This window comes from Trachurus japonicus, chromosome 12, assembly GCF_045865225.1.
Source record: "Trachurus japonicus isolate A0001 chromosome 12, Traja_1.0".
Classification (NCBI taxonomy): Eukaryota; Metazoa; Chordata; class Actinopteri; order Carangiformes; family Carangidae; genus Trachurus; species Trachurus japonicus.
This window is the reverse complement of record NC_140918.1, coordinates 1,177,058-1,204,432: the sequence shown is the minus strand read 5'-3', so window position 1 is coordinate 1,204,432 and position 27,375 is coordinate 1,177,058. Positions and strand designations below refer to the sequence as shown.

Genomic DNA, 27,375 nt, shown 5'->3' with positions numbered 1-27,375 from the left:
GGTTTGCAGATGTGAAGTCATGGGTCCGTCAGTGTATAGATTGCGCATCCCGTAAGAGTTCAGGCAGGCAGCCTTGTGCCCCTTTACAGCCTTCCACCACCTCCAGACCTTTTGAACGGGTGGCGCTAGACATCCTTGGGCCCCTCCCAGTGACGCCTGGTGGGAGCAGGTACATTTTAGTTATTGGGGATTATTTTTCCAAGTGGACTGAGGCGTTTCCACTTCCCAACCAGGAGGCGGGCACAATTGCAAGGGTCCTGACAGAGGAGTGGGTGTGTCGTTTTGGGGCACCACGTAGCATCCATTCGGATCAAGGGCGTAGTTTTGAGTCTACTTTATTTAAAGAGCTTTGTAGACTCTTGCATATTCATAAGTCTCGTACGTCACCTTATCATCCCCAGTCTGACGGATTGATTGAGCGTTTTAACCGTACTCTTTTGTCTATGCTGTCTCTTTTTGTTGAAGACAATCAGTTAAACTGGGATGCCCTTTTACCCTATGTGATGCTGGCCTATCGTAGTAGTATCCATGCAAGCACCTCTTTCACTCCATATCGGGTTTTATTTGGACGAGAAGCTGTGTTACCTGTTGATGTTATGTTGAATGTCGGTAACCAAGAGTCATTTTCCTCAGTGGATGATTATGTGTCAAAGTTGAATGACACATTGTCATCCGTGGTAGAGGCAGTTCGAAGGCATCAGGCCAAAGCATCAGAGCAACAAAAAGCCTCCTATGATTTTAGGGCTAGCTTTCAGTTTTATTCAGAGGGAGAGCTGGTTTGGGTGCACAATAAGGCCAGGAAACGTGGGGTGTGCCCAAAACTACAGAGACGGTATAGAGGCCCATTTAAAGTGGTTGAAAGGGTGACCGACGTCCTGTATCGACTAGTGCCAGCTGAGGGAGGACCAGAGAGTGTGGTTCATTTCAATCGACTCAAGCCTTTTGTTTCTTCCCCACCAGTGCCATTACAGCAGGAATCGGGACCCAGAGAGAGGGAGCAGACCAATTGGGGACCACGGCTTCCTCCAGGGCGGCGCCCAGAGATCCCATTAGGTGCCAGCTGGGTCCACCATCGTCGACCAAATGGGGGCGCCTCTGGGTCTGCAGGAGAGAGAGCGTCACCTGTAAGCCAGGCTGCCGCCAGCACCACGGGGAGAGGTGCTGCAAGTGGCGAGGGAGCCTTACAGCAAAGCCGAACCCCTGCCTCTACGGATGGTTCATCAGCCCCGACTCCATCTCCTGGAGGAGGGGGGCCTGTAGCCAGCTTGAGGCAGGAGACTCGAATGCTGGATGAGGCACGTCCACAGCGACAGCGAAAGCCACCTTCTTGGGCACAAGACTATCAGATGACGTCATAGACGAGGACGAGTCTTCGCTATGGGAGGGGGGAGTGTGATGTGACTGAAGAGGGGGGTGTGGGTTGCGGAGGCTGATGGGATGAGAAACAGGTGCGTGAGGGTGAACAGGTGTGGTGATGAGAGGAGGGGGACTCGGGGTTGGAGCGAGAGAAAGAGTCAGTCTGTCTGCGGCGGGGGAGAGCTCTAGTCTGGCGGCTTGGCACTCTTTGGAGGGGAGGGTGTCGTTCGTGGCTGGTTAGGGTCACCGGCGATGAAGACAGCCAGAGCAGGGGGTCAGTGGTTCCAGCATTAGGAGGGGAGGCTGGATGCCTCCTGTAGAACAGTTAGGGCCGGGTTTAGTGAGTGCCGAGTCTGCTGCTGCTCCTTGCCACCGTCTCCGCCGGAGCGTCTTTGCCACCGGCTGGACTGATCTGCGCCGTCCAACGAAGCCGTCTTCCCCAAGGAGTTGGACGACGCCACAAGCCCAGACCCCGGGGGGGGGGTCTCGCCGGACGGCGAGTTGAGTACTCTTTTATTATAGTCTATATTTACCTAATATTTTAATGTATTGGACAGTGGGGGCGGGAGTCCAGTCGGGGGAGTTTACCTGTGCAGCGTAGCGAGGGAGGGGCTGCTGCTTCTTTGGTGACGTCACGTGAGTTGCAGTGTGATAGGCCACAGGTCGTGTGGTCAAGCAGTAGTTGCAGTGCCTCCAGTAGAGGGTGACAGCGTGCTGTGTTTGTAGTGTGCCATAAGCTTGCAGTGATTTGTAATAGTGGGAGCCTTTTCTCCTGGCAGTGCAGTATACCCCCTGGCCACAATCCACCCCTCAGTCCCCTGTTTTATGAACTGTGTCATTGTAATAAAGATAATTGTGCTGTGTATCTACTGTCCTCTGAGTGTTATTTAAAGGCTCTGACCTGGTGACTTTAGTCTGCCATTTTGGACTGAACCCAATTTCATTACAATAGCATCATTGTGGATCCTTTAGAGATTCATTAACACATAGGCGAGTAAAAAAAAACACCCCAAAAAACAGTTGTCTACATTAATGTTTCAATCTACATTTTGTGTAACTCCCGTTCAGTCAATCATGACACAAGGTGATCTTCAAGTCACAGGCAAATTATCTTGCTATCAGCTGACAAATTGTCCACAAAATGTCATAAGAACTAAATAATAATATAACATACTTCATTGGCCTTCTTAATTAAACGGAGTTAAGGACACTTTATTCTTCTTCTTTCATACCGGAATTCTACTGACTTATACTGTTGCTCACCCCAAGCATAGTGCAGGTAAAGTGCATCGATACAAAACAAAGTGACACCACTGACACCGGCGAACATTGGTTCTGCTATGTAAACAATACACAGTTCCTTTTAGACATAATTACATCCATATGAAATAACCAAAATATTCCCTTATTTAACACTCAAGTTATTCGTGTTTTTAACTACAAAATATTTATTATTAAATAGTATAACTGACTCTGATGGCAGGTACATTTTGTAATAAACAAATTATAAGTATAATTTCATATGACCAAGACACCTAAAAACAAAAACACGGCCGTTTTCATCAATTCACAAGCAAGTGAGCAACACACATACATTGGAGTGAATGGGTTTTCTGGGCGCTTTTGCAATACCCATATCCTGCCACTCGGGGCGCATGAGGTTTACCCTTTACCACAGGACTCAATGGAAGTGTCCCTACTCTCCTAGTCCAGTGCTCTAGCTCCAGCTTGAGCGGCTGTTTTCCGCTTGGTCCTAGTGCTTGACCCGTCTCTGTTTAATATTTATATTAGATATATATATAAGCGTAATAAGCGTATATAAGTGTAACATCGTTTTTGGACGGTAAAACCGCAGGGGACCAAGACTGCCTTTGGAACAGTGTCCCCACCCTAAAATTACGTCCGTGACCAGTGACCACACACACACACACACACAGAAAGTTATTTCCTGTTCCAGTCACGGCGACGGCAGCAGCTCAACTCACTAAACTAACCTCTGTTACAGAGACAGTTTGGAGGTTCACAGGTTTGTAGCAGGTCTCTTACTGTGACTCTGAGGGTCCAGGTCCAGCACTGAAGTCTAGAGGATGATCATTGGACCGGTCACTCTGCATAGAGGGACAGATGGATCCTGAAGACGCTGCTTCATTCCTCTCTTTCTCCATATTAACACTGGACTGCTCTTCAGTTAGTCTGAGAGGGAAACCAGTAACACTGAGTGTGAAGTAACACACACACAAAGACACAAATCAAGACGAAGAAGTCTGTTCACCCTTCACACCCATGTACAGTGTTGCCAGGTCTGAAGTCAAAACCTGGAAGTTCATCATGGCACTGATCCAGAAAAAGGAAGTGAATGTGGTTTTTGCATTGCGTTTTGGATGATGTAAAAAAAAATCAGCTCTGTGGCTAAAACACAAGTTTATGATACTTACAAGTTTTGTTCAGCGAGATAATCTTATATACATATGAACACCTTTTATAGCATATTTGAAGCTCCAATGCGATGGCCAGAAGTAAAAAGCTAACGTTCATTTTAAAAACATTGTATAATGGGGAAATGGGACTGTTTTTACTTGTTGAAGAGCCATAACTAACATCAAATACCATCCATCACATGATTAAAGCAGAAGTAAACGATCCGGTGGTTTTGGCTAACTTCCTGTCAGCAGATGGAGTTAGCAGTCCCCGCCCTCGTCCCTACGTCACCACATTCACGCGCATCCCTTGGCTGCACACACAGAGAGGACCGCCCCTTTATGCCGTTCTCTCTCCTCATTGGATAAAGGTTGTAGGATACAAGGAAAGTTTTCTCCTGGGCTCAGAGCAGAGCAGAGTGACTGACAGACCCATGTTTCAGACCAAACACTAGAAGTGATTGCTGTCGGAAGATACAACTATTTAAGACTTATATCAACACAAACATTCCGCTTACTTCTGCTTTAAAGGAATAGTTCACTCAAAATTTAATTTCACTCATTATCTCCTCCCCCTCATGTGGACTAAGGGCTGGGAGAAGTTTCAGAGTCCTCCGTGGCTTCTCTGAGTTACAGCGGGGCTCCGTGCAGCAGTGCATGTCCATATGACGGTTGAGAACGGAGGTCACTTTTCTTCGTCCAAAAAGACACACCATAAAACATCCAAATACCTCCATGCTGCTCGTCTGTAATGTCCCTCTTGTATTGAAGCCCCGACATGAGAAATTGTTCTGAAAAAAATTAAATAAGTCTATATTTCAAGCTTGTTTGTAACGGAAGCTCCTCTTCCTGGTCCGTCCAAATCTCGCGAGATTACGCCGGCCTCAGTGGGATTACTGACGTGAGTTAAGCAATTTACCAACAGGAGCTTTAAGTGCATGATCCTGGGAGATCTTTTACCCCAGTTCATTTTTTAGGGCAGAGCAGATGAGGTTCCAGTTCGTAACTTGCTGGAATCGCATTATACTTTGTTTTTAAAAATTCACATAAAAACAGTGTCACCTCATGCAGAAGTCCTCCACTTCTACCTCCGGCTTCTTTTCTACCATTCTGCTAGCAGCTAGGCTTTCAGCTATCACTGAATCATCTCAGATTCATGACAGTGTAAAACTCTGGTCAAATTGTGTATAGTTGTAGTCCAGTGGTAAGGCACCTGCTTGGCCTAACTCCAACTCCACCAACTAGAAAAAGTTTATTTTAGTATTTTTTCTTAACCGTTGTTGTTTCTAAAGGTAAAACCAGTTTGAGACATGAACTCCAGCGGTGACAGAGTCAGTCAGTCAGATCTTCCACCTGCTGTGATCTCATCAGAGTTACATAAAAACACCACAAGGATCAAAGTTGGAAAGGTGGAAAACTTTTCACTTAATCTAAATGACTTTTCCCTGTTTGCAACCAAGTGTGAGTCACCACAGTGATCAGGATGGATAGAGTCTGACCACAGAGGAAACAGCTCATTCATTATACACACTGTCTGTTTATGTTTTTAAAGTTAATCCTAATTGTGTCAAATCTTTAAAGGTCCAGTGTGTAATATTTGTCAAGGTTTATTGTTAAAATCTGAATACTTAGGTCTACTACCCATGAATATATTAGTATCAGTGTATAATCGCTATAAAATAAAAAACTGTTTGGCCTTTGTAGCCTTATAATTCTTCTTATATAATAAAGGTCTTGCTTTAGAGAGCTGTTTGTACGGCAGCCTGAAGGGAAAATCCAGCCAATCAGAGAGCACGATTCAAGAGTTTCACATTCATAAATAAACAGAAGGAGGAGGAGGAAACAGCAGACATGTGGTAAAATGGTTTAGATCTTCATCTCATCGCTCCTGAAATACTCCCAGTCATCTCAGTCCTGGTGAACAAGGTGTTTGGTCCTCGGAGGCCACCGTCACTTTGCCCACGGGAGAGGGGTGAATGCTGCAAACTAGAAGATGAACGCTGGATGCCACAGCTTTACCAACATTTTACAGACTGGGCCTTTAAGTCTCAGTAATAATCAATAATACTATAGGAGCCTAAATGCTATTTTAGTTGATTAGTATTTGGATAATAATTTAAGTTGACACCAGGGATGCAAAACGGTTCAGGACCAAAAAAGAGAGGAATTGTCGGGAGCGCATTAACAAAAGATTACATTACAATATCACGGAAAAGTCAATTTCCAGTAGTTCAACCCAAACCAAGTATTGGGTGCATATAGATGGACATAGTTTTCAGAAGGCCAACATTTCTATATTAAAAATGCTTAAAAAAAAAAAAAATCCATTGCAATGTTTCAATTTTAGAGATACTGAATTTTAGGTCTTCACTGAATGTTAGTCATAATTATTACTATTAAAATAAACTGAATAAATAAAGACATGGGATTGTTCATTCAGTGTGTAACGGACATATAGGCCTCTATAATGTGTTAGTTTCACTTTAGTTGAACACATTCTACATGGCGGAGGCGACGTCTTTCCACTCAGGGCTTCCTTCACCTCTGAAACGGGGCAGAGCTCCGTTAAACACCTGCCTGACACAGCAACGTAGGGAACCGTGCATGTCCGCGGCGCACAGAAATGGGTTATTTACATTATTACAGGGGAACAGTTAATATTAATAAGTTACTACTTAATTCATTTCACTTAAAAATGTGTGGATGTTTACAAGTTAAAAAATCACACATGTAACCTTTAATGCGGATTGATATGTGTGTGCGTGATTCACGTGAAGCAGTCAGTCAGGTCAGTCGTCATGGAGTTGAGCCACACAGTTTTTTGACCTCTGCCTTTGCTCAGCATTTTCTAAATCTTTTGCTCTGGCCTTTTATATTTTTGTCATGCTGGATTATTGTAAATTGCTTTATTTTTCTTGGAGTAAACTATGAAAAGGAACGAAAGAATCGTGTGGAGTTTTTTTTTGCCTTTGAAGTGGATGTTACGAGGGAGGAGAACGTCAAGCTCATGGCTTCATTGATTAGGAATCTACAAATGATATTTGATATTTATGAACAATTCTCTACTACAGTGGTTCTCAAATAACAAATTAGACCACAGACCAACCATAGGTATTCCTAGCCGCGTCACCAGGCTCTTCAGAGAGGAGAAGAGCCTGGTTTCTGTTAACTCTGAATTCTGTCTGCATTCTGGTTCCCGTCTTCTAGCGGAGACGGAAATCACCAAATTCACCAAAGTGAAAGTGTTCACCAACATAAAACTTATAAAATAGACATTAACTTGTAATACAATTAAATAAAAATGTTAATCAACTTAATGGCTCTGGAATTTTCTGATAAATTATATTCCTTAGATTAAAAAGTTTCACTGCATTTTATCAGCTTGGTGCTTTTATTTTGACAGAAAGGCCTGTCTCTCTCGCCCTGCATCCGGTTGCTACAGTTTCCATCATTGCGTGGTCGTTGTGCAGCGTTTTTTTTTTTTTTTTTTACTGCTCTTGTTGTTGTTTTTCATTGTTCATTTTTCATTGTCATAGAGCTTTCTTTAAAAAAAATGGCGTCTCGATCGTCACGTAATCCCGCGATCGCCTATTTTTTTTTACCAGGCCTACTGTTACTCTCGTCTTTTATTGAGTTATTCTCTCTTTTTTCCGGCCGTTTTTCCATTTTTAGTAACGTTGGGTTATAAAAATGCCGCTTATTTCGGGGCTTTCTCTTAGCGTCACATGATCCTGCTTTGAGTCTGACCAATCAGCACAGAGTAAATCTCAAGCCCCACCGGGACTTCTTCAGGGCCGATCCGAGTACCTACCCCCAGGCAGGGACTCCGTTCGGCCCCGTAAAGGTTCCTGTAAACGGCCCTGTGGGGGAGGTTTTCTGCAGTGGAGACACGCCTATAGATTACTGGTGGACTAGAGTAATAGATTACTAGAGTAATAGAGTTCAGCCCTGTGGGGGAGGTTCCTGCAGTGGAGACCTGCACCAAAATCACCCCCAAGTTCCTGCAGTGGAAACGCGCCTCATGTTCCTGGCAACCATGGACCTATATTTTTCCCCCATAGCGAGGGAGCCAATCACAAAAGGGGGGAGGGGGAGGAGGGGGCACCAAGACGATGACGTCGCTCCAGAGTGGGTATAAGCTACATACAGACGCATTGGATAGACATTCGTAGCGCCTAGGGGTGGGCAAAAATATCGATATGGCAATATATCGCGATACTTTATACCGCGATACGATATCGATATTCGATATTTAAAGCAGATATCATGGCACGGCCGTTTCGGCTAATGCTGTGTTCAAGGCAGGCTTTTGAAACCGTAAGTTACAGCTTCAAGTCACAACTACGACTTGGTAGCGTTCCAGGTAACCCGTAGCTCGTGTTTTTACCGTCCTGTTGTCTGTGAAAGTTCCCTATAACGGCCACTCGTAACTTCCGACCCGTGAACTCGTACCAGATCGAACTGGTATGACTTCACAGGAAGGAAAAACACAAAGTACGAGTTTCCTTGAACGCACCATGAGTTAGCAGCCCCCGCCCTTGTCAGGCATCAATTGGTCCTCGTGCTACGTCACCACATTCACGCGCATCCCTTGGCTGCACACACAGCCCTTCATGCCGTTCTCTCTCCTCATTGGATAACACTTGTATCCCACAAGGAAAATTTTCTCCTCGGGTTACAGCAGAGCAGAGTGACGGAGAGACTCGTGTTTAGGCTGAAATACTTCATGTAAGTGATTGCTGACGGAAAATAGGACTATTTAGGACTTATATTAACAAAAACATTCCACTGATATCTGCTTTAAATATCGATATTTTTTTTCAAAAAAAAATTTTTTTCAATTTTTTTTTTCAAATAATAAATCACGTTTCAGACGTAAATCCAATTGAAATATGTTGTTGTAACTTGCACTTGGCATGGATAATTTGAATTACATTGTTTTGACTCAGTTTGTCCCATGAATTATCACTATCGTCTGATGTACATACAACTCGGATTTTAAGATGCATAATGCCTTTTACATTTTTCAGTGAACTATGTAGAATATCGCAATATATCGCGATATATCGCAAAATTTGGATATCGCAATATCGTATCGTATCGTGACTCAAGTATCGTGATGCGTATCGTATCGTGAGGTCCTTGGCAATACCCAGCGCCCAGTAAACAGCTCTGGGCTTTTGTAAACCACGTCTCAAATCTGAAAAAATGAACACTAAAGGGTTTTCCATGGAGTTTTTCCTCAGTCCATGTGGGGGTCTAAGGACAGAGGATGTTGTTATGATGCCATGTGAAGCCTTTTGAGACAAACTGGTGGTAAAATGGGCTATACAAATTAAATTGCCTTGCCTACCTATTATTATTATTATTATTATTATTATTATTATCATCATCATTATCATCATTGGTATTTTCTGAATCCTGCTCAAACACTGAGGAAGATGAAAGTGAAGCAGACAGTTTGGACTCTGGTATGATAGTGAAGATGAAATAAGAGCAGGTTGAGACATGAAGGCACAGCTGCTCCTCCTCCTCCTCCTCCTCCTCCTCCTCCTCCTCCTCCTCCTCCTCAGCTCGAAACACAAACCTCCGACACAACAGAGCAGCAGGTCAACGTGACTTTATTTCAACCGTTCCTGTGAGGAAGCGGATTCAGTTCATATTTGGCTGAGTTGAGTGTGAGTCTGAGTTTCTGTTCCTGTCTGTGCTGGTCTGAGGCTCAGAACTGGACGGCGCTGGGCGGGATGTCGAACATGGACGGGTCGAACTGCTGCCCTCTGAACGGAGAGCCCTCGGCGTCCCAGCCCTTCTTCAGCATCTCGTGCACTTTCTGGAAACACACACACACACACACACACACACACAGGAAGACAGCAGGTGAGTTAAACATGAAGCGTTCCCTCTGATACAGACACAGCGCCACCTAGAGGAGAGGCAGAAACTCCTTCAGACTCAAACCTCCTCATGTTCATGAGACACAGATCAACACGTCGAGACGATTTGCTGCTGTCAGGAGTTTTTTTTTACAGAGATGGAGATTAAAAGCTTCACTCAGGGTCTTTAGGCATTGAACTTTATTATCCAGGTTCTTTATTCATCTGTCGCTTAAAAGAATAGTTCACCTAAAATTGAAATTTCACTCCTTATCCCCCCCCCCCACATGTGGACTAAGGGCTGGGAGAAGTTTCAGAGTCCTCCGTGGCTTCTCTGAGTTACAGGGGGTCTCGGCGTAGCAGTGCATGTCCATATAACGGTTGCAAATGGATACCAACTGTCTTCGTAACAAAAAGACACACCAAAAAACATCCAAATACCTCCATGCTGCTCGTATGTAATGTCCATCTTGTATTGAAGCCCCGACATGAGAAATTGTCCCGAAAAAAAATTTAATAAGTCTATATTTCAAGCTTGTTTATAACGGCAGCTCCTCTTCCTGGTCCGTCCAAATCTCGCGAGATTTGTGTCTTTTTGTCACGAAGACAGTTGGTATCCATTTGCAACCGTTATATGGACATGCACTGCTACGCCGAGACCCCCTGTAACTCAGAGAAGCCACGGAGGACTCTGAAACTTCTCCCAGCCCTTAGTCCACATGAGGGGGAGGAGATAATGAGGGAAATTTCAATTTTGAGTAACTATTCCTTTAATTTGTGGGGCGGAGCTCCTACTGATGACTACACCTCCACCTGTTAGTTGTATTTAGTTCCCTCGACCTCCGTTTCCCTCACTTTGAATCACGGCCTTGGAGCCATGCAGCGACACTTCATCACTTCATGATTATGAAAATTAACTCTTTACCTACTGAGGCTAAACATGGCCATTTGGACATATTTTTGTTATTGAAAATGCCCTGTGTCTGAATGCTTTGGAGTACTTTAACTTGACATTTTCACATCTGGTAAATGATAATTGCACATGGTATGGAAGTATTAGCAGTTTAAATAGTTTGAATGTTTTGCACATGAAGGTTTGATTTGACATTTGAAATGGGAACCTACATGTTGAGAATCAATCTTAGTATTTTTTTTTTTAGTCTAGGACTCGGGGTTTACAAAGAAAAAAGTCCAGAAGTGAACTCTATTCACAGGTGGAGAAATGCAAAACCAAACTATATACAATACAACACACCGCAGGATCAAACTATACATCTTCTGCTCTATGTCTTTCACTTCTCCACTGTAGCTCTGTCCGTTCTCCCTCCTTCCAAAATGAAACTACGCACATTACGGTAATATATATAATATAATATAATATAATATAATATAATATAATATAATATAATATAATATAATATAGACAGAAAGCACAACTTCTCTTCTTTTGTTTTTTTTCTTCCTCTATGGATGTTTTTGTTGTTTATTTGAGTTTATTTGCTCCTGCTTTTTGTTTCTCCTATTTTTTATTTGTATTTTTTTTGCCTTTTTTCATTTTTATGTTATTACTTATTTATTTTTAACAATTCGCTGATCGATAATAGGTTAGTTTACTTTAAATTTGGTGAAATAGCTGTTTGTATTTTTGTTTTTTTTTGTTTTTTCCCTTTATTATTGTTGTTACTTCTACTATTATTGAATGTTCTTGGTTGTTTGCTATTGCCCACTGGATACTTGTATTGGGTTGTTGTTGCTGACTTGATTGCCAGTGGTAGCATCTAGCAGCGTGTTGCCCATTGTATGTACACATGAGAAGGTATGCTTTGTCCTTTATGTGTTTTTTTATTTTATTTTGTTATGTATTTTTTGTTGTTTTTTGGTGCGTGTGGATGAACTGAAGAAATAAATAAAAAAGAATTATAAAAAAAGAAAAGAAAGCACAACTTCTCAGCTCTCTGTCTGATTGGACAAACCATGACAGAGTTACAGTAATAATACTCCGCACATAGTAAACATAGCGCTGTCTCTATCTCAGTAGGTAAAGGGTTAAAATCTGTTTACTAACTAAATAAATAAAACGCTGTAGTGATGTCAGATTGTGACTCAGCTCCTCACCATTTCATGACTCTGCGGTTTCCCCTGCAGCTTCTGGTGGTAGTCGAAGGTGAGTCTGTCCAGGACGGCGTGCTCCTCCTCGTCCACCGTCGCCATGGAGCGCTCGCGGTTGATCTGGTTGACGTCGATCTCCTTCTCTCCTTTCAGCACGGCGTTCCACCAAACCTCAGAGGTTTTGTTGAGCGACAGCTGCAGGAGCCAATCAGAGCGGAGAGTTAAAGGGAAGAGTTGTCGTCGTTTCTCCTCTGGTTGTGTTGAGGTTCAAGCCAGGAACACATCGCCACGACGACTGCCGACCAGAGCGATTGAGTGGCGATAGGACTAGAAATACAGACCAATTCTAAGTAGGGTTGCACATCTCTCTGTGATAAACGATTCAATATGAATCTAGATACACAGATTACGATTCGATTCAAAAACGATATCCTTTTATTACAGACCGATTCGATTCGATACAGTGTAGGACGATTCGATTCTACGGTTAATATTTGTTGTAGATATTTTATAAAATGAAGAATTCTATGAAAGTGACTATCTTACAGTAGTACTACAGTAGGCCTACAATATTTTCTTTTCAAATATATATCCCCAAGCATATCCGGTCGCATCGGTTTATCGTTCACAACCCTAATTCAAGTCATAAAGTAGTAATAATCTTTGCCATGTACAGTAACCATGTTGGCCTAACAAAATAAGATGTATTACACTGATCGGTTCATTGTAAAACATGTATTTATTTATTTACATTAATGTGGTGATTTCAGTCCGTAGCCCAGAAGCAGCCCTGCTCACTTTTCATTCAAACAAACTAATGCCACTGCCACAGTTGTTAAATTTCATCAATGAGACAACATTAATCTCCCAAAAACAATTTAACCAGCCACATGTTAAAATTTAAACAGTTTTTAGCAGCTTTACTGCTGTGGCTCGGTTGACGATAGCCGATGCTAATTTCTGTTAGCCCGTCTATGGTGTTTTACATTATGCTTTAGCATTAAGCTAGTGGACTTTAGATGCTTAGTTGTGACACTGGCTGTGTGTGTTTTGAACGTTGTTTCAAACTATGTGGGTTTGGTTGAACATCTTTGATGCTTAAATATATATATATATTGCCGCTTAATATATTGCTTTACTCCTCTTTTTATTTCGTGTGCCATTTTTTACTGTAGGACAGGCTAGGACACCGTTTGTTTACTGTGGTCACTTCCGTCCCTCCCACACACCGCGCTGATTCGCTTAGGGCACCGCCAATCAGAATCGCCATAGCTAGCACACAGCCAATCAGAGCACCCGACGAGTCTACTCTCCCGACGGCCGACGAGTCCCGACGGAGAGGAACACACCAAACAGACGAGGACCCGGTGTGTCCCTGGCTTTAGTGGGTTTGGTGTCGTGGTGCGTTCACTGACCACCACGCAGCTGCCCGGCTCCAGGCTCCACAGTGAGTCCTCCGTGTTGATCTTGTGCGTGAACTCTCCCTCCATCAGCGTCGTCTCCGCGGCGACGCCGTCCTTCACGCTGACCCGCATGCTGCTGGTCTGCAGACTGACGCTGACCTGGGATCAGATCACACAAGGAGACAAGACGGCGATCAGTGAACCGAGTCCATGAGACAGATGTTACACAGGAGGTTCAACTAGGGATGTCACCATTATACATGTTCTTGGTACGATTATTGTCAGAGAAATAATCACGGTACTATGATTATTATGCTTTAATTCATTTCACAACACTATGAATGTGTAAAATCAAATATAGTCAAAATATAATTACATTATTCATTGTTTACACAAAATATTTCAAGTATCTATTAATATATGACCAATTCTTAACCCCCAGGGGAAATGTTTGAAATATTCAGGTCATAAATTGTCATCTATACCAAATGTTTACATTTATTTTGATCGTTTTTTGTTTTGTTTTGCTTTTTTTTAATTAAAAATGACACTCTAACATTTAAATTCCTGCCAATTCAGTGTTACGTTAGTTAAATGGACCAGTATCTGAGCATTCACCTTTATTTTTGTGCCACATCTGCCGATAATGTTCCAACATCAAATTTTTGTGAAAGTGACGGTATTTAAGAATCTTTACGATTAAATAATTGTGGCGTTTAATACCATGATTAATTGCTAAAACAAGTAACGGTGACATCCCTGGGTGAGTCAGGTGTTATGCAGCTGTTTACCTGTCGGCCCTTCACCACCGTGGGGGGGACCAGCACCCGGACCTCCACGTCCGTGTAGTCCTGAGACCAGCTGTAGTTTTCTCTCACCGCCCCGTTGTAGCTGTCGGCCTCGGCCCGGACGCTCCCATGGTCCCTGAACACAACACACAGGAGTTGGACCAACAATAAACTTAAAGGGACATTCCACTGTAAGTTTAACCCATGGCCTAACAAAGTGTGGTCCTTGAGAGAGTTCAAGGGGGTCCTTTTTCTTGAAATGTATAGCTTTTTCCCAAGTTTTAAAAAGGTTTTCCACTTTTTTCTAGAATTGTAAAACCTTTTTTGTGATTTTATTAAAGGGATAGTTCACCCTAGAATGATATTTCGCTCATTATCTACTCACCCTCATGTTGACTAAGGGCTGGAAGAAGTTTCAGATTCCTCCGTGGCTTCTCTGAGTTACAGGGGGTCTCGGCGTAGCAGTGCATGTCCATATAACGGTTGCAAAGGGACACCGGAGCTCTTCGTAAAAAAACACACACAAAAAAACATCCAAATACCTCCATGATGCTCGTATGTAATGTCCGTCTTGTGCTGAAGCCCCAAATTGCGTAATTGTCCCGAAAAAAATTAAATAAGTCTATATTTTAAGCTTGTTTGTAGCGGAAGCTTCTCGAAGCTCCTCTTCCTGGTCCGTCCAAATCTCGCGTGATTTGCGCCGGCGTCAGTATGCGTCAGTGCGGTTACTGCGAATCACGCGAGATTTGGACGGACCAGGAAGAGGAGCTTCGAGAAGCTTCCGCTACAAACAAGCTTAAAATATAGACTTATTTAATTTTTTTCGGGACAATTACGCAATTTGGGGCTTCAGCACAAGACGGACATTACATACGAGCAGCATGGAGGTATTTGGATGTTTTTTTGTGTGTGTTTTTTTACGAAGAGCTCCGGTGTCCCTTTGCAACTGTTATATGGACATGCACTGCTATGCCGAGACCCCCTGTAACTCAGAGAAGCCACGGAGGAATCTGAAACTTCTTCCAGCCCTTAGTCAACATGAGGGTGAGTAGATAATGAGCGAAATATCATTCTAGGGTGAACTATCCCTTTAATATATATATATATATATATATAGGCTGTATAAACTTACCCACTTTTTCTAGAATTTTTTTAAAAACTTTTTTTGAGAAATTTAAAACTTTTTTATTTATTTATTTTTAGAAATCTTATCACTTTTTTTTCAGAAATGACCCTATAATATTTCCAAAAATTCACGCCAGTGGCCCTAATTTGAACGTACATTGACCAAAAAAAGTAACGTTCTTCAGTCTCAGAACAAATATTTGTGTATTTCTGGTGTTTGCTTCAAAATGTTGTCCAATGGGGGTCCGTGGTCTAATTTGTGTCAGTTTAGTTCAAATACAGAAAGTCTCTGGTTAAAGGGATAGTTCAACATTTTGTCAAATTGGCCCATTGCCCATAATCCCTATAGTCATAGCAGTAGGTTCGTTACCTTTAATTGTCGGTGCAAGCTGTTTTTAGAACGGCGGAGCAGAGCCGTGAGCTGCTCAGAGCTACGCTACGGAGGCTCATTATGGGATTTCTTTGTTGGTTTCCCTCATCAAACTCATCAAATACACAATCCAACAACTCCACAACGCTCTGGTGGACAAGTTGTGAGCTGCACATTCACCACGCTATGAGATAATAACACAACGTTACCACACAGAGTTGTTTTAGAGGGAAATACAGAGACTGTTGATGAAAAACTGTCCCTGAAGGCAACGTGCATCAGAGGTTTTGCATGAATTTCCCTCTAAAACAACTCTGTGTGGTAACGTTGTGTTATTATCTCATAGCGTGGTGAATGTGCAGCTCACAACTTGTCCACCAGAGCGTTGTGGAGTTGTTGGATTGTGTATTTGATGAGTTTGATGAGGGAAACCAAGAAATCCCATAATGAGCCTCCGTAGCGTAGCTCTGAGCAGCTCACGGCTCTGCTCCGCCGTTCTAAAAATAGCTTGCACCGACAATTAAAGGTAACGAACCTACTGCTATGACTATAGGGGTTATGGCAATGGGCCAGTTTGACAAAATGTTGAACAATCCCTTTAAATTTACAGAGGAACATCTCTTTACAGCTGTAACTCACGGTCCTGGTGGTTTGGAGCCGGATGCTGCAGCAGCTTCCTGGTCTCCATCTGCTGCCGGTCCTCGACCCCCAACACCACCGCTGCTGTCGGGCTGATGGCTGACAACGGGAGCTGCTGATGCTGCAGGAGCTGAGAGCGCTGCAGCCTCCTTCTCCTCCTCTTTCTCCTTCTCCTCCTTCTCCTCCGTCCTCGTCTCCTCCTCCTGAGCATCAGAGGAAACTTCCAGCTCCCGGACGGCCGGAGGAACGCTCCGACTCTCCTCTCTCTTCTGCAGCTCGCTCAGCCGCCGCTCTCGGTCCTGATCCGCCACCTTCTCAAACAGCCTGAAGGTCTGAGGACGGAACGGGACATTTATTCATTAAAGGGATAGTTCACCCAAGTGCATGTCCATATAACGGTTGTCAATGGATACCAACTGTCTTCGTAACAAAAAGACACACCAAAAAACATCCAAATACCTCCATGCTGCTCGTATGTAATGTCCGACATGAGAAATTGTCCCGAAAAAAATTAAATAAATATATATTTCAAGCTTGTTTGTAGCGGACGCTTCTTGAAGCTCCTCTTCCCGGTTCGTCAAATTTGGACGAACTTGCTATGCCACTGACGCTACATGTAACATGCATAAGATGTCTGAAAATGTAAAATGTTCTACTGTCATACAGCAGAGATAAAAGAAATAAAAACTTGAATTACAAAAAAAAAATTGGAACGAACTGGGAAGCGGACGGACCCTGGTTTGTCCAAATTTGACGAACTGGGAAGAGGAGCTTCGAGAAGCTTCCGCTACAAAACAAGATTGAAATATAGACTCATTTAATTTTTTTGGGACAATTTCTCATGTCGGGGCTTCAATACCAGAGGGACATTACATACGAGCAGCATGGAGGTATCTGGATGTTTTTTGGTGTGTCTTTTTGTTACGAAGACAGTTGGTATCCATTTGCAACCGTTATATGGACATGCACTGCTACGCTGAGACCCCCTGTAACTCAGAGAAGCCACGGAGGACTCTGAAACTTCTCCCAGCCCTTAGTCCACATGAGGGGGAGGAGATAATGAGTGAAATTTCAATTTTGGGTGATATATCCCTTTAACACACTCATATCCACCTCACTGCACAACGTCCTGCCTTATATCGGCTTTTACATGAACAAAGCAGAGTCGGGATCGATGATCGTCTGACTGAGATGAAGTGATGGTGGAGAAACAAAGAGGTAGGAAGCTCATGAGTGTGACACAACATGAGGAAAATCTCAAGTCTCCACTGAGCTGGGGAACTATTATAACGACACACAGGAAGTTTTCTGGACCAATACAGTAAAAGCCTTTAATATAAACATTGTCAATGAGGGTTAGGATGATTCTTGCTCACACAGTGATAAAAACCACTGCTACGATTAAAAACTAGGATTATTCCACCGATGTTGATTTCTGAACTCTTCCTAAGTTAAAGAGTTGTATTGTATTAAAAAAATGAATATGCACTTTTTTTTTTGCATTATCATTATTATTCAAGGTCTGAAAACACTGAGACGTTTTAGTCATTTTCTAATCCGCTAATAAATGCTCCAAATGGCAATATTTTATTTCAAATTTGGGAGAAATGTTGTTAGTAGTTTATATAGATTTAACAAAAGTGTTTTATTTTAGTCAAACACAAACTTATAAATGGTAAAAACCAGAGAGGGAATAAGTATATACGTTAAAACCATCCGCATATATACAAAAATGAATATGAACTTGTTTTCTTTGCATTATTATTATTCAAGGTCTGAAAACACAGGAACTTTTCCTGCTAATAAATGCTCTAAATGACAATATTTTATTTCAAATTTGGGAGAATTGTTGTCAGGGGTTTATAGGTTAAAACAAAAGTGCTTTATTTCAGTCAAACACAAACATATAAATGGTGAAAACCAGAGAAACTGATCAGTTTGAAGTGGTTCTCTTCAGTTGTTGTATACAAAGACTTTATGCTCACATGCATGTAAATACAGACACACCTCTACTTCCTGTGTTAATGCTAACACTGCAAATCAATGCACAGTGGCACAAATATCCCTGTTAACACGTGTAATTTTAGTTGCTGTGTAACTTTATCCGCTCTTCTCCACCACAGCTGCAGTGACGGTCAATATTACACTACTAAATTATCATTATTACTACTGTGTCAGACTTCACCTTTAACACCATCTTCTCCGCCACGCCGGGGGGGAAGCCCATCTTGTCGGTGGGGCTCGACAGGTGTCGGTAGAAGTCGGTTTTCCGGTACAAAAAGCCGAAGTAAATGTTGAGAAAGTCCTGGATGTTTCCCACATGCTGCAGGATGCCCAGCAGCGCGTTGTCGTACATCTCTGTCATCTGCAGCGGCGACGCCATTACGGCTCTAACCGGCTCTAACCGGCTTCACACCGACCGTTTACCGTGTTTAACTGTCGGTGTAACGGAGAAAGTGTTTAAAAAAAAAAAAAACCCTGCGTCAAGACATAAAAGTTAAAAATAAGCAGCTCTGAGCAACGTTTCCTCACGTCTCTGTGTCGCTTTCCAGAACAATAACAACACTTCCGGTCCCGGGTTTTCAAAATAAAGTGCACAGCCGTTGGAAATATGTAAAATAGACAAAAATATTGATACATAAGCATTAATAACTATGTATAACGATATTTTATTTTATTAAAATCACACTAATATTATTTTTATGCCACGTATTAAACACAAATCTTTCAAAAAGTTAGTTTTATAGTTTTATTTTTCTCTTTCCGGTCGGTACGTTTCAACAGTCGTCCGGTGGAAACACAGGCCCAGTTACCGAATAAACAGTTCCAGTTTGCTGGAGCTGTTTTCACTGAATAAACAAAGAATTGTCATTTTAACGGGAATTTAAATAATCGTGATGACTAAAGAAAGTTAATTCAGTTTAAAAACCGCGACTTCACAGTAAAACAACCCCATTAGAGACCAGTGTTAGCTCTGTTAGCTCTGTTAGCACAGCGCGCTAACCAACAACACTCAGAAAACATGGCGGTGTCCTTGAGCAGCAGCGGCGTGGCGAGGCTACTGGTGAGGAAAACTACTCTAATGTTTAATATTCATCACATTACTGTCACGTCGTGTTGATATATGACATATAACGTTGTTAATTTAAAGGCAGAAGTTCATTTAAACGCAGCTAGTTAGCTTCAGTTAGCTCTTCTCTGAGCTGCTCCCTGTCAACAGCTCTGTCATATTTAATCTTTATGAAATCTGTTTGTCTTTTTAAACTGAGCAACTTGTGCATGAAACATTATGTGTAAAAATAACTATGTTTGTAGTTAGTTTGATGTTTTCTCTCTTTAAATCGTCTCTGTATATGGAGAATTAGCATTAGCTGTAGATTCTGTGTGCAACACATGAGTTTCATATCCTGTTGTCAAACTATATTAAATCACATGTTGCCCAATAAACAATAGAGTGATTCAATAAAACAGGTAAAATAATAAATACATTAAAATAATCTATACTTGTCTTTTAATCGTCATCCTAATTGTGACATAATAATCAAACTGCCACAGTCTAATTCAGTAGAAGCTCCATGTACTGTATCACAGTTGATAGATAGATAGATAGATAGATAGATAGATAGATAGATAGATAGATAGATAGATAGATAGATAGATAGATAGATAGATAGATAGATAGATAGATAGATAGACAGACTTTATTGATCCCAAGCTGGGAAATGACAGTGCAGCAGCAGCATTACACACAGTGACAATAACAACATATAGGATAAGAATATAAAGAACAAATTATACATAATAAAATAGCAATAGCACATAAAATGTAATGTACAAAAGTGTATACAACAAATTGGCAGTGTTGATTTTAGTGCAAAGTAAAACATGTGCGATGTGTGTAACTGTGACTGTAAGTTATGACCAGAGTTTTTAGCTGTTATTATCCATGTACCTAATCAATACTTTTATGATGCCTACAAAGTTCAACATTTGTTAATCCTCATGTAAACAGTTAAAAATAAAAATAAAATGACATGAGTTTCTTACCCTGTTAAACAATGTTAAATCAAATATTTCCTGTTCAACAGAAAAACATATAAATGAGTGATTCAATAAAACAGGGAATAAATAAATACATTAAAACCATCCACATATGTGTTTGATGTGATAATTTTGATATATTCATCAAACTCAATCAATCAATCAATCAATCAAAATGTATTTGTATAGCACTTTACAGTAGCCAGACGGTACCCAAATTGCTTTACATCAAGGCAATAAAATAATAGATAAGAATAATAGATAAAAACAATACATAAAAACCCAGGAAAGTGCCACAGTGCTGCAAGAAGACACAAGAAAGTGCTACTAGTGCTGCAGGGTGTTAAAGGCTCTAAAGGTGCATACAGTAGAATAAAAACAGGCAAAATAAGTAGACTTAAGAGCAGGACTTCCCTAGTCAGAGTTAAATGCTAATCTAAAAAAGTCTTTAGCTTCGATTTAAAAAGGCTGAGGTCAGTAATGGTGCGAATGCGAAACTGCCATAGTCTTGTACTGTTGGAGCTTAATGTGATCCAAAATAACCTTTCTACTTTTATGATGCCTGTAAATTTCAACATTTATTTATCCTCATGTCATCATTCTGATCTGGTGTTTTTTAACTCTCATGCTGTTTCCTCTGGTTCTCCGTCCCCAGAGTTTCCTCCCCAGAGCTTCGTCCCTGAGCACCAGAGGTCTCCACGTCACTGCAGCGTGCTGTAAGGTAAAGGCTGAGTTCACCCCGTTTCCTCTCGTCTCAGCGTCTGAAGATGTTTTGTTTCATGTTTATTTCTCCTGTCGTCGTCAGAATCGAGCGGCTCGTGTCCGCGTGGGGAAAGGAGACCGGCCTCTGACCTACGAGCAGGCGCTTCACCCTCATCACATCGGCCACCGCAAAGGATGGTTGTCCCAGCACAGCAGTGAGTGTCGGCTCAACACTCACACACACACACACACACACACACACACACATGCTCCTTACATCTGTTTACATACACACCATCATGTCCACGTCACATGTAGCAGAAGGAAGCGATCATCACATAATGAAGGAATTTATTTATTTCAAATGTGTCTAAAATAAATAAATAAAAGTATCATCAAACAGGGTTCTTACGGATCCTTAAAAAGTCTTAAAAGGCATTGAATTCATTCATCTAAAAACAAGGCCTTAATTGGCATTAAAATGTCTTCAATCAATTTTTCAAAGTCTTAAAAATGTTAACACATGATAAGTGGGATTTTATGGTTGTAATTAGTCTCAAATCTCTAAATAATTGGTAACATTCTGACATAGAGAAGTTAGTGGCGGCCGTCAACGCTAAATCTCTCACCACCACCAGCTCCCGAGTCAGTGTTTTGTTTTTTTCCTGACTTTTTATGCATTTATTTTGAAAGGACAGCTGGAAAGAGACATTTATTTAGAAAGGACAGCTGGAAAGAGACATTTATTTTGAAAGGACAGCTGGAAAGAGACACAATCCAATGTTCATGTAGCAGTCACTTTACCTTGGACCACATAGGAAAGTGGGTCAAATTGTCCCTAACCCTATGGAATTGATGTGGGGTTTTTCTTTTTTTTTCTGCATTTGTGTTTATTATGAAGTCGGTTTTAAATTTCATTTCAAGTGGCTTTAAAAAAGTCTTAAAAAGTCTTAAATTTAACTTGGCTTAAGCTGTAGGAACCCTGCATCAAATCATATACACACAAGCTCGAAAAAGGAGTAGTTTAGTTTCTACAATAGAAATTACAGCTCAACATAAATACTGCATCGAGACAAGGTCTAAGAAAAAGTGGCGAAACAAGAAATATGTAAATCAAAGTAAACAATAAGTAAATAAAGAAAGTGTAGAATAGACATTTAGACGAAAAGGTGTAAGCTGAAGCTTAGTTTATTTTTTCCTCAACCTTATTACAAATCAGGTTATATTAAAAACTATACACTTAAAAAAAAAAAATCCTACCCCTTTATTGCTAATAATATGTAGGCACAAGTATTCATATAAATATATCATATACATACATTACATTAACATCCATATAATATATACATATACATAAATATCTATATCTCTCTCTATATATATACAACATGCATAAAATATATAAAAAGTATACATATCCACATAAATATCTAACGTGTTAAAGCTCCAGTTGGTAAGTTGACGAAAGTGAAAGTAAACTCAGCGACTTGGTCGGAAATTTCAAGACAATACTCCGTCAGGTCCCTTTATGAACCTCTGCCAAAGAGTTTATAAACCGTCTTTGCCTCTGCCAAGCGCCCCACACACACACAGACACACACAAAGTAGCCATAAACGCACCCACAGAAGATGTACCGTATCCATAGCACGACGTGTAGGAGCGGCGATTGGCTGCTCCTCCTGCTCCCTCTACCTGACTGGTGGAGAATCGTCGGGCGCGGTGGATTTTGGCAAATACGATTACAGGCTGTAGGTGGAGCCAGAGGAGTTGGATTTTGTCCTAAATTACTCATTTAATGTCTGACCATCAGAATATAGTGACAGTTCCAGCAAATATGACTGAATAATTGTTACCAACTGAAGCTTTAATCTATGTATGTATTCCCCTCGTGCCATGAATCTCCTGTGTGAGTTGTATTTCTGTATTTATGTATTTGTAGGTAACCTGAAGGGCGAGGACGGAGCGTCGGAGCGGACGGTGGAGGACGTTTTCCTCCGCAGGTTCATGTTCGGGACTTTCCACGGTTGCCTTGCCAACGAGATCGTGATCAAGCGGCGAGGGAACCTGCTGGTCGTCTGCGCCCTGATGCTGCAGAAGCTGCAGCCAATGAAGTTTTACTTCCTGATCGGCTACGCAGAGACGCTGCTGTCGCACTTCTACAAGTGTCCCGTCAGGCTGGAGATCCAGACGCTGCAGGACAAGGCTGTGTACAAGTACCTCTGATGTGTACCAGTACCTCTGATGGGAACTAACCTCCATTCCTGCTCGCTCTCTAAATGACGCCACTTCCTGTTTTCAACTTCCCTAAAAATGTCTTTTTTTTTGTCACACAAACTCTCAGAATGAAAGAAAATAAAACCGTTGACGTGTCGTTGACGTGTCAAACATGAAACTGTTAATAAACTCTATTTATGTGAACAGAACCGGTCCAGCTCACTTTGATTTGATTTAATCAACTTTATTAATCCCAGAGGGCAATTCTGTTCGGCAGTCCACCAAGAACAATAATACAAGCTCATCCACAACAACACATCAATACAAACTCAACAATACAGACTCATCCACATTCGTACATATGCACAGGTGCCAGTTTGCATTTACAATGTCAGTGGAAGCAAAAGATGACCTTTGTCTTCCGTTTGGCCTTCCAGCATGTAAAAAAAAGTAAGTCAAAAATCAAAAAATGAATAGATCAATAAATAAATAATCAAAAATAAAGGTAAAAATTATTAAGTTTGTTTAAACCTGCTGTCGTCTGAGCTGAAGCTGTTTGATGAAGCAAGATTATCATTATTACCAGTGTTGATATTATAAGTATTGACCAATTAAAAAGGAAACTCATCAATTTTATTCATAAACTTCAATTCAAGGAGGACGACTCAGACAGAAACATGATGAATGATGTGATCTGCTTCCCACATACAGATCAAAGCTAAAGACAGGTGAAACCATCACAAAAACAATAAGAGTCTGGAATGATGAAACAACTGAAGCACTGAAAGGCTGCTTTGAATTGACAGACTGGGACTTGTTTTTTGATACCTGTGGCAATGATCTCAACATGCTTACTGATGTGTTAACCTCCTATTTTTCTTTTTGTGAGGACACAGTGACACAGACTAAACAGATAACTATTCACCCAAATAATAAAAAATGGGTTACAAGGGACATGAAAATCTGCCTAGTCCAAAAGAAAGCAGCATTCCTGCAAGGGGACACACTCAGAGTGAGGGAGTTGGAGAAAGAGTTCAGAAGGATGGCTAGGCTTTCAAAAATCAGCTACAAGAACAAGGTGGAGCAAAAATTAACATCTGGAAATGCAAGGGAAGCATGGCAGGGTCTAAATATTATGATGGACAGAGTTGCCAAACCCGTAGTGGCCAGCCGTCCGGACCCCGCCCCCTTTGCAGAACAACTCAACATCTTCTTCGGCCGGTTCAACAACAACTCTCCATCCGACTTTGACTGCTCAACCACCATCTCCCCCCACCCAGCCATCACCATCAACGAGCAGCAGGTAACCTCCATCCTTCGCCGGGTCAAACCACATAAAGCCTCTGGCCCTGACAAGCTCAGAGGCAGGGTACTTAAGGACTGCTCTGCTCAGCTAGGTGGAGTGGTCACAAGACTGTTTCAGTGCCTTTTGGATTCGGGAAACGTTCCTAATAATTGGAAGGAATCCACCATAATTCCCATCCCCAAAAAAACACCAGCCAAGGAGCTGAAAGACTACAGACCAGTGGCCCTGACCTCCGTGCTGTGCAAGTGCATGGAGAGAGTCCTGTGTGACCTCCTGGCTAAAATGCTGTCACACAAAATGGATCCTTTTCAGTTTGCCTACAGGGCAAAAAGGGGTGTCGAGGACGCAAGTCTCACATTGCTGAATACTGTCACTAAACATCTGGACTCTCCACACCCTCACACCAGGATCTTATTTATGGACTTCTCCTCTGCTTTTAATACTGTGCACATAGACACCCTGCTGTATGCTCTTTTAGATCTCCAAGTTCATCCCACACTGGTTTTATGGATCAAGAATTTTCTAAATGACAGGCCACAACAGGTGCTTTTAAATGGTTTTAAATCAAAGAAGCTGATTTTAAACACAGGTGTTCCCCAGGGTTGTGTTTTATCTCCTGTTCTCTTCTCTGTGTACACAAACAACATCACCTGTAACAGCGAGGGGATCAGCCTTTTTAAATATGCGGATGACATGGCCCTGGTGGCTCACCTGACCGACACCACTGCTCTGGACCGGTATCAGCAGGCTGTTGAAAACCTGGCACAGACTTTTAACCAGCTTTGTCTTGAGCTAAATGTCCAGAAGACCAAAGAGCTGTGCTGTGGGGGCAGAAGGGAGTCAGCAACTGCTTTTTTTAAACCACTCAGCATCCAGGGTCAGCTGGTGGAGCAGGTTGAGTCTTTTAAATACCTTGGAACTGACCTGGACAACTGCCTCTCCTTCTCTCAGCATGCAGACACCATTTTTAAAAAATCACAACAGCGCCTCTACCTGCTGAGGAAATTAAGGACTTTCAACGTCAGCACACATGTTTTAACTCTGGTCTACCAGTCCCTCATTGAATCCCTACTCACCTTCAACATCTCTTCCTGGTACAGCCTCCTCTCATCCAAACACAAGATCAAACTTTCCCGCACAGTTAACCAGGCCAGCAAAATCATTGGAGCACCACAAACCCCCCTCTCAGAACTGTATAGCCGGTCTGTGATCAGGAAGGCCACCCTGATCACAGAAGACTCCTCCCACCCCCTTCACCACTGCTTCCAGCTGCTGCCATCAGGCAAACGCCATAAGGTCCCACTGGCCAGGAAAAACATCTACAAAAAATCCTTCATCCCCTCTGCAATAACCATCCTGAACAATAAGAAATGAACATTCTGCTGCTTTTAACAGCCCCCGCCCTCCCCTTTTTAGAATGATTGCACAACATTGTTGTTTTTAATGTCTGTTTGTTTCTTAGTGTTTTTATTGAGCCTGTCAAAGATGAATTTCTGTCACTCGTGACAGACAATAAAGTTTATCTATCTATCTATCTATCTATCTATCTATCGAATAATAATAATAAAACTTCCTCTGTAGATGTTGGTGAACGTTTGTGGTAAATTTGTAGAAATTGCCTCAAGGAGTTCTTGAGATAAACTTTATAAATTTGAGCTTTAACCTTTAGCGACCACAACCTCATCAGTTCATCCTGGGAAAATCAAGTCTAGATAAACTCTCAGGACATAAATGAAGTTGTGTTAATGGATTCTGAGCAACAGCCTGAAGTAACTCCCTCAGCTGAAGGGAAATGAAACTTATAAAGGGACCTGAAGAAGGGAACTTTAGTTAAAGAGTAACAAACCTAACTAAACATTTGAAGGAAACCTTAATTTGAAACTCTTAAATGGTTAAAGGGATAGTTAAACATTTTGTCAAATTGGCCCATTGCCATAATCCATATAGTCATAATAGTAGTAGGTTCGTTACCTTTAATTGTCGGTGCAAGCTGTTTTTAGAACGGCGGAGCAGAGCCGTGAGCTGCTCAGAGCTACGCTACGGAGGCTCATTATGGGATTTCTTGGTTTCCCTCATCATCAACTCATCAAATACACAATCCAACAACTCCACAACGCTCTGGTGGACAAGTTGTGAGCTGCACATTCACCACACTATGAGATAATAACACAACGTTACCACACAGAGTTGTTTTAGAGGGAAATTCATGCAAAACCACTGATGCACGTTGCCTTCAGGGACAGTTTTTCAGCTCGCCGCTCTGCTCCACCGTTCTAAAAACAGCTTGCACCGACAATTAAAGGTAACGAACCTACTGCTATGACTATAGGGATTATTATGGCAATGGGCCAATTTGCAAAAAAAATGTTGAACTATCCCTTTAAAGAGTAACAGAAATGTGTTTTTTTGTTTTGTGTTGAAATATCAAAGAGACAATTTCCATCCGGATGCTTCTGATTCATCTTTAATCAGTTTCATCACAGTGCAAAAATACATTCACATTAAGGCACGTGCACCTCGTCAGTGCAGAGAACAAGGCACAACAGGGTTAAAGCTCCAACGTCACCGTCACACATTTCCCTTAATAATAAAAATAAAAAAACACACACACACACACATCGTTTTCCCTCCTGTTATCATGAAAAATACTCAGTGTAAAATATCCTCACTACCACACGTCAGGATTAGAAGAATAAAACGCTGAGAAAACTAAATGAGTCCCGTTAAATACAGTATATATTTTTTTTAATCGGCTCGACGGACTGGACTCAGAGCTGCAGGAATAAAAACACCGGTTCAAAACTCCTGAAGGAAAAAGCTGTCGGACGGTTTAGGAAAGTTAAACGTGTGTAGACAGAGCCAGAAGCCGCTTACCTTAGCTTAGCTTAGCTTAGCTTAGCTTAGTTTAGCATAAAGAACAGGAAACACTGGCTCTGTCAAAACAAACTGAATCTAAATCTCAACGACTAATTCATTTAATCTTTGTTTCGTGTGTTAAAAAATCTGACACGTTGCAGTTTTACAGGTTTGT

The 27,375-nt window shown here is 41.7% G+C and overlaps 3 protein-coding genes and 1 long non-coding RNA gene across 4 annotated transcripts in view; 1 reads left to right on the top strand and 3 right to left on the bottom strand.

The window, feature by feature from the left end:
- The window catches only part of LOC146976759 (NACHT, LRR and PYD domains-containing protein 3-like), a 67,572-nt gene extending 64,048 nt beyond the window's left edge, over nucleotides 1-3,524 (bottom strand). Inside the window, exon 1 of the mRNA XM_085792521.1 lies at nucleotides 3,403-3,524. Coding sequence (XP_085648647.1) covers nucleotides 3,403-3,521 — 119 coding nt within the window. The 5' untranslated portion in view covers nucleotides 3,522-3,524. The remainder of the gene's footprint in view (nucleotides 1-3,402) is intronic.
- Nucleotides 3,525-9,382: 5,858 nt separating this feature from the next.
- Nucleotides 9,383-18,646, bottom strand: nudcd3 (NudC domain containing 3). The gene is made up of 6 exons (XM_085792519.1): nucleotides 18,266-18,646; nucleotides 16,081-16,412; nucleotides 13,950-14,082; nucleotides 13,171-13,317; nucleotides 11,762-11,950; nucleotides 9,383-9,603 (listed from the first exon to the last, which is right to left on the bottom strand). The coding sequence occupies exons 1-6, from the start codon at nucleotides 18,461-18,463 to the stop codon at nucleotides 9,493-9,495; spliced, it is 1,110 nt and encodes a 369-aa protein (XP_085648645.1). The 5' UTR covers nucleotides 18,464-18,646; the 3' UTR covers nucleotides 9,383-9,492.
- Nucleotides 18,647-18,855: 209 nt separating this feature from the next.
- mrps24 (mitochondrial ribosomal protein S24) lies at nucleotides 18,856-23,200 on the top strand. The gene is made up of 4 exons (XM_085792520.1): nucleotides 18,856-19,144; nucleotides 20,777-20,842; nucleotides 20,927-21,038; nucleotides 22,764-23,200. The coding sequence occupies exons 1-4, from the start codon at nucleotides 19,103-19,105 to the stop codon at nucleotides 23,045-23,047; spliced, it is 504 nt and encodes a 167-aa protein (XP_085648646.1). The 5' UTR covers nucleotides 18,856-19,102; the 3' UTR covers nucleotides 23,048-23,200.
- A 1,362-nt stretch (nucleotides 23,201-24,562) lies between these two features.
- Nucleotides 24,563-25,659, bottom strand: LOC146976756 (uncharacterized). Its single transcript, XR_015037183.1, has 3 exons — nucleotides 25,602-25,659; nucleotides 25,421-25,448; nucleotides 24,563-25,340 (listed from the first exon to the last, which is right to left on the bottom strand). It is a non-coding gene; the product is annotated as an uncharacterized LOC146976756 (long non-coding RNA).
- Between the last annotated feature and the right edge of the window lie 1,716 nt (nucleotides 25,660-27,375).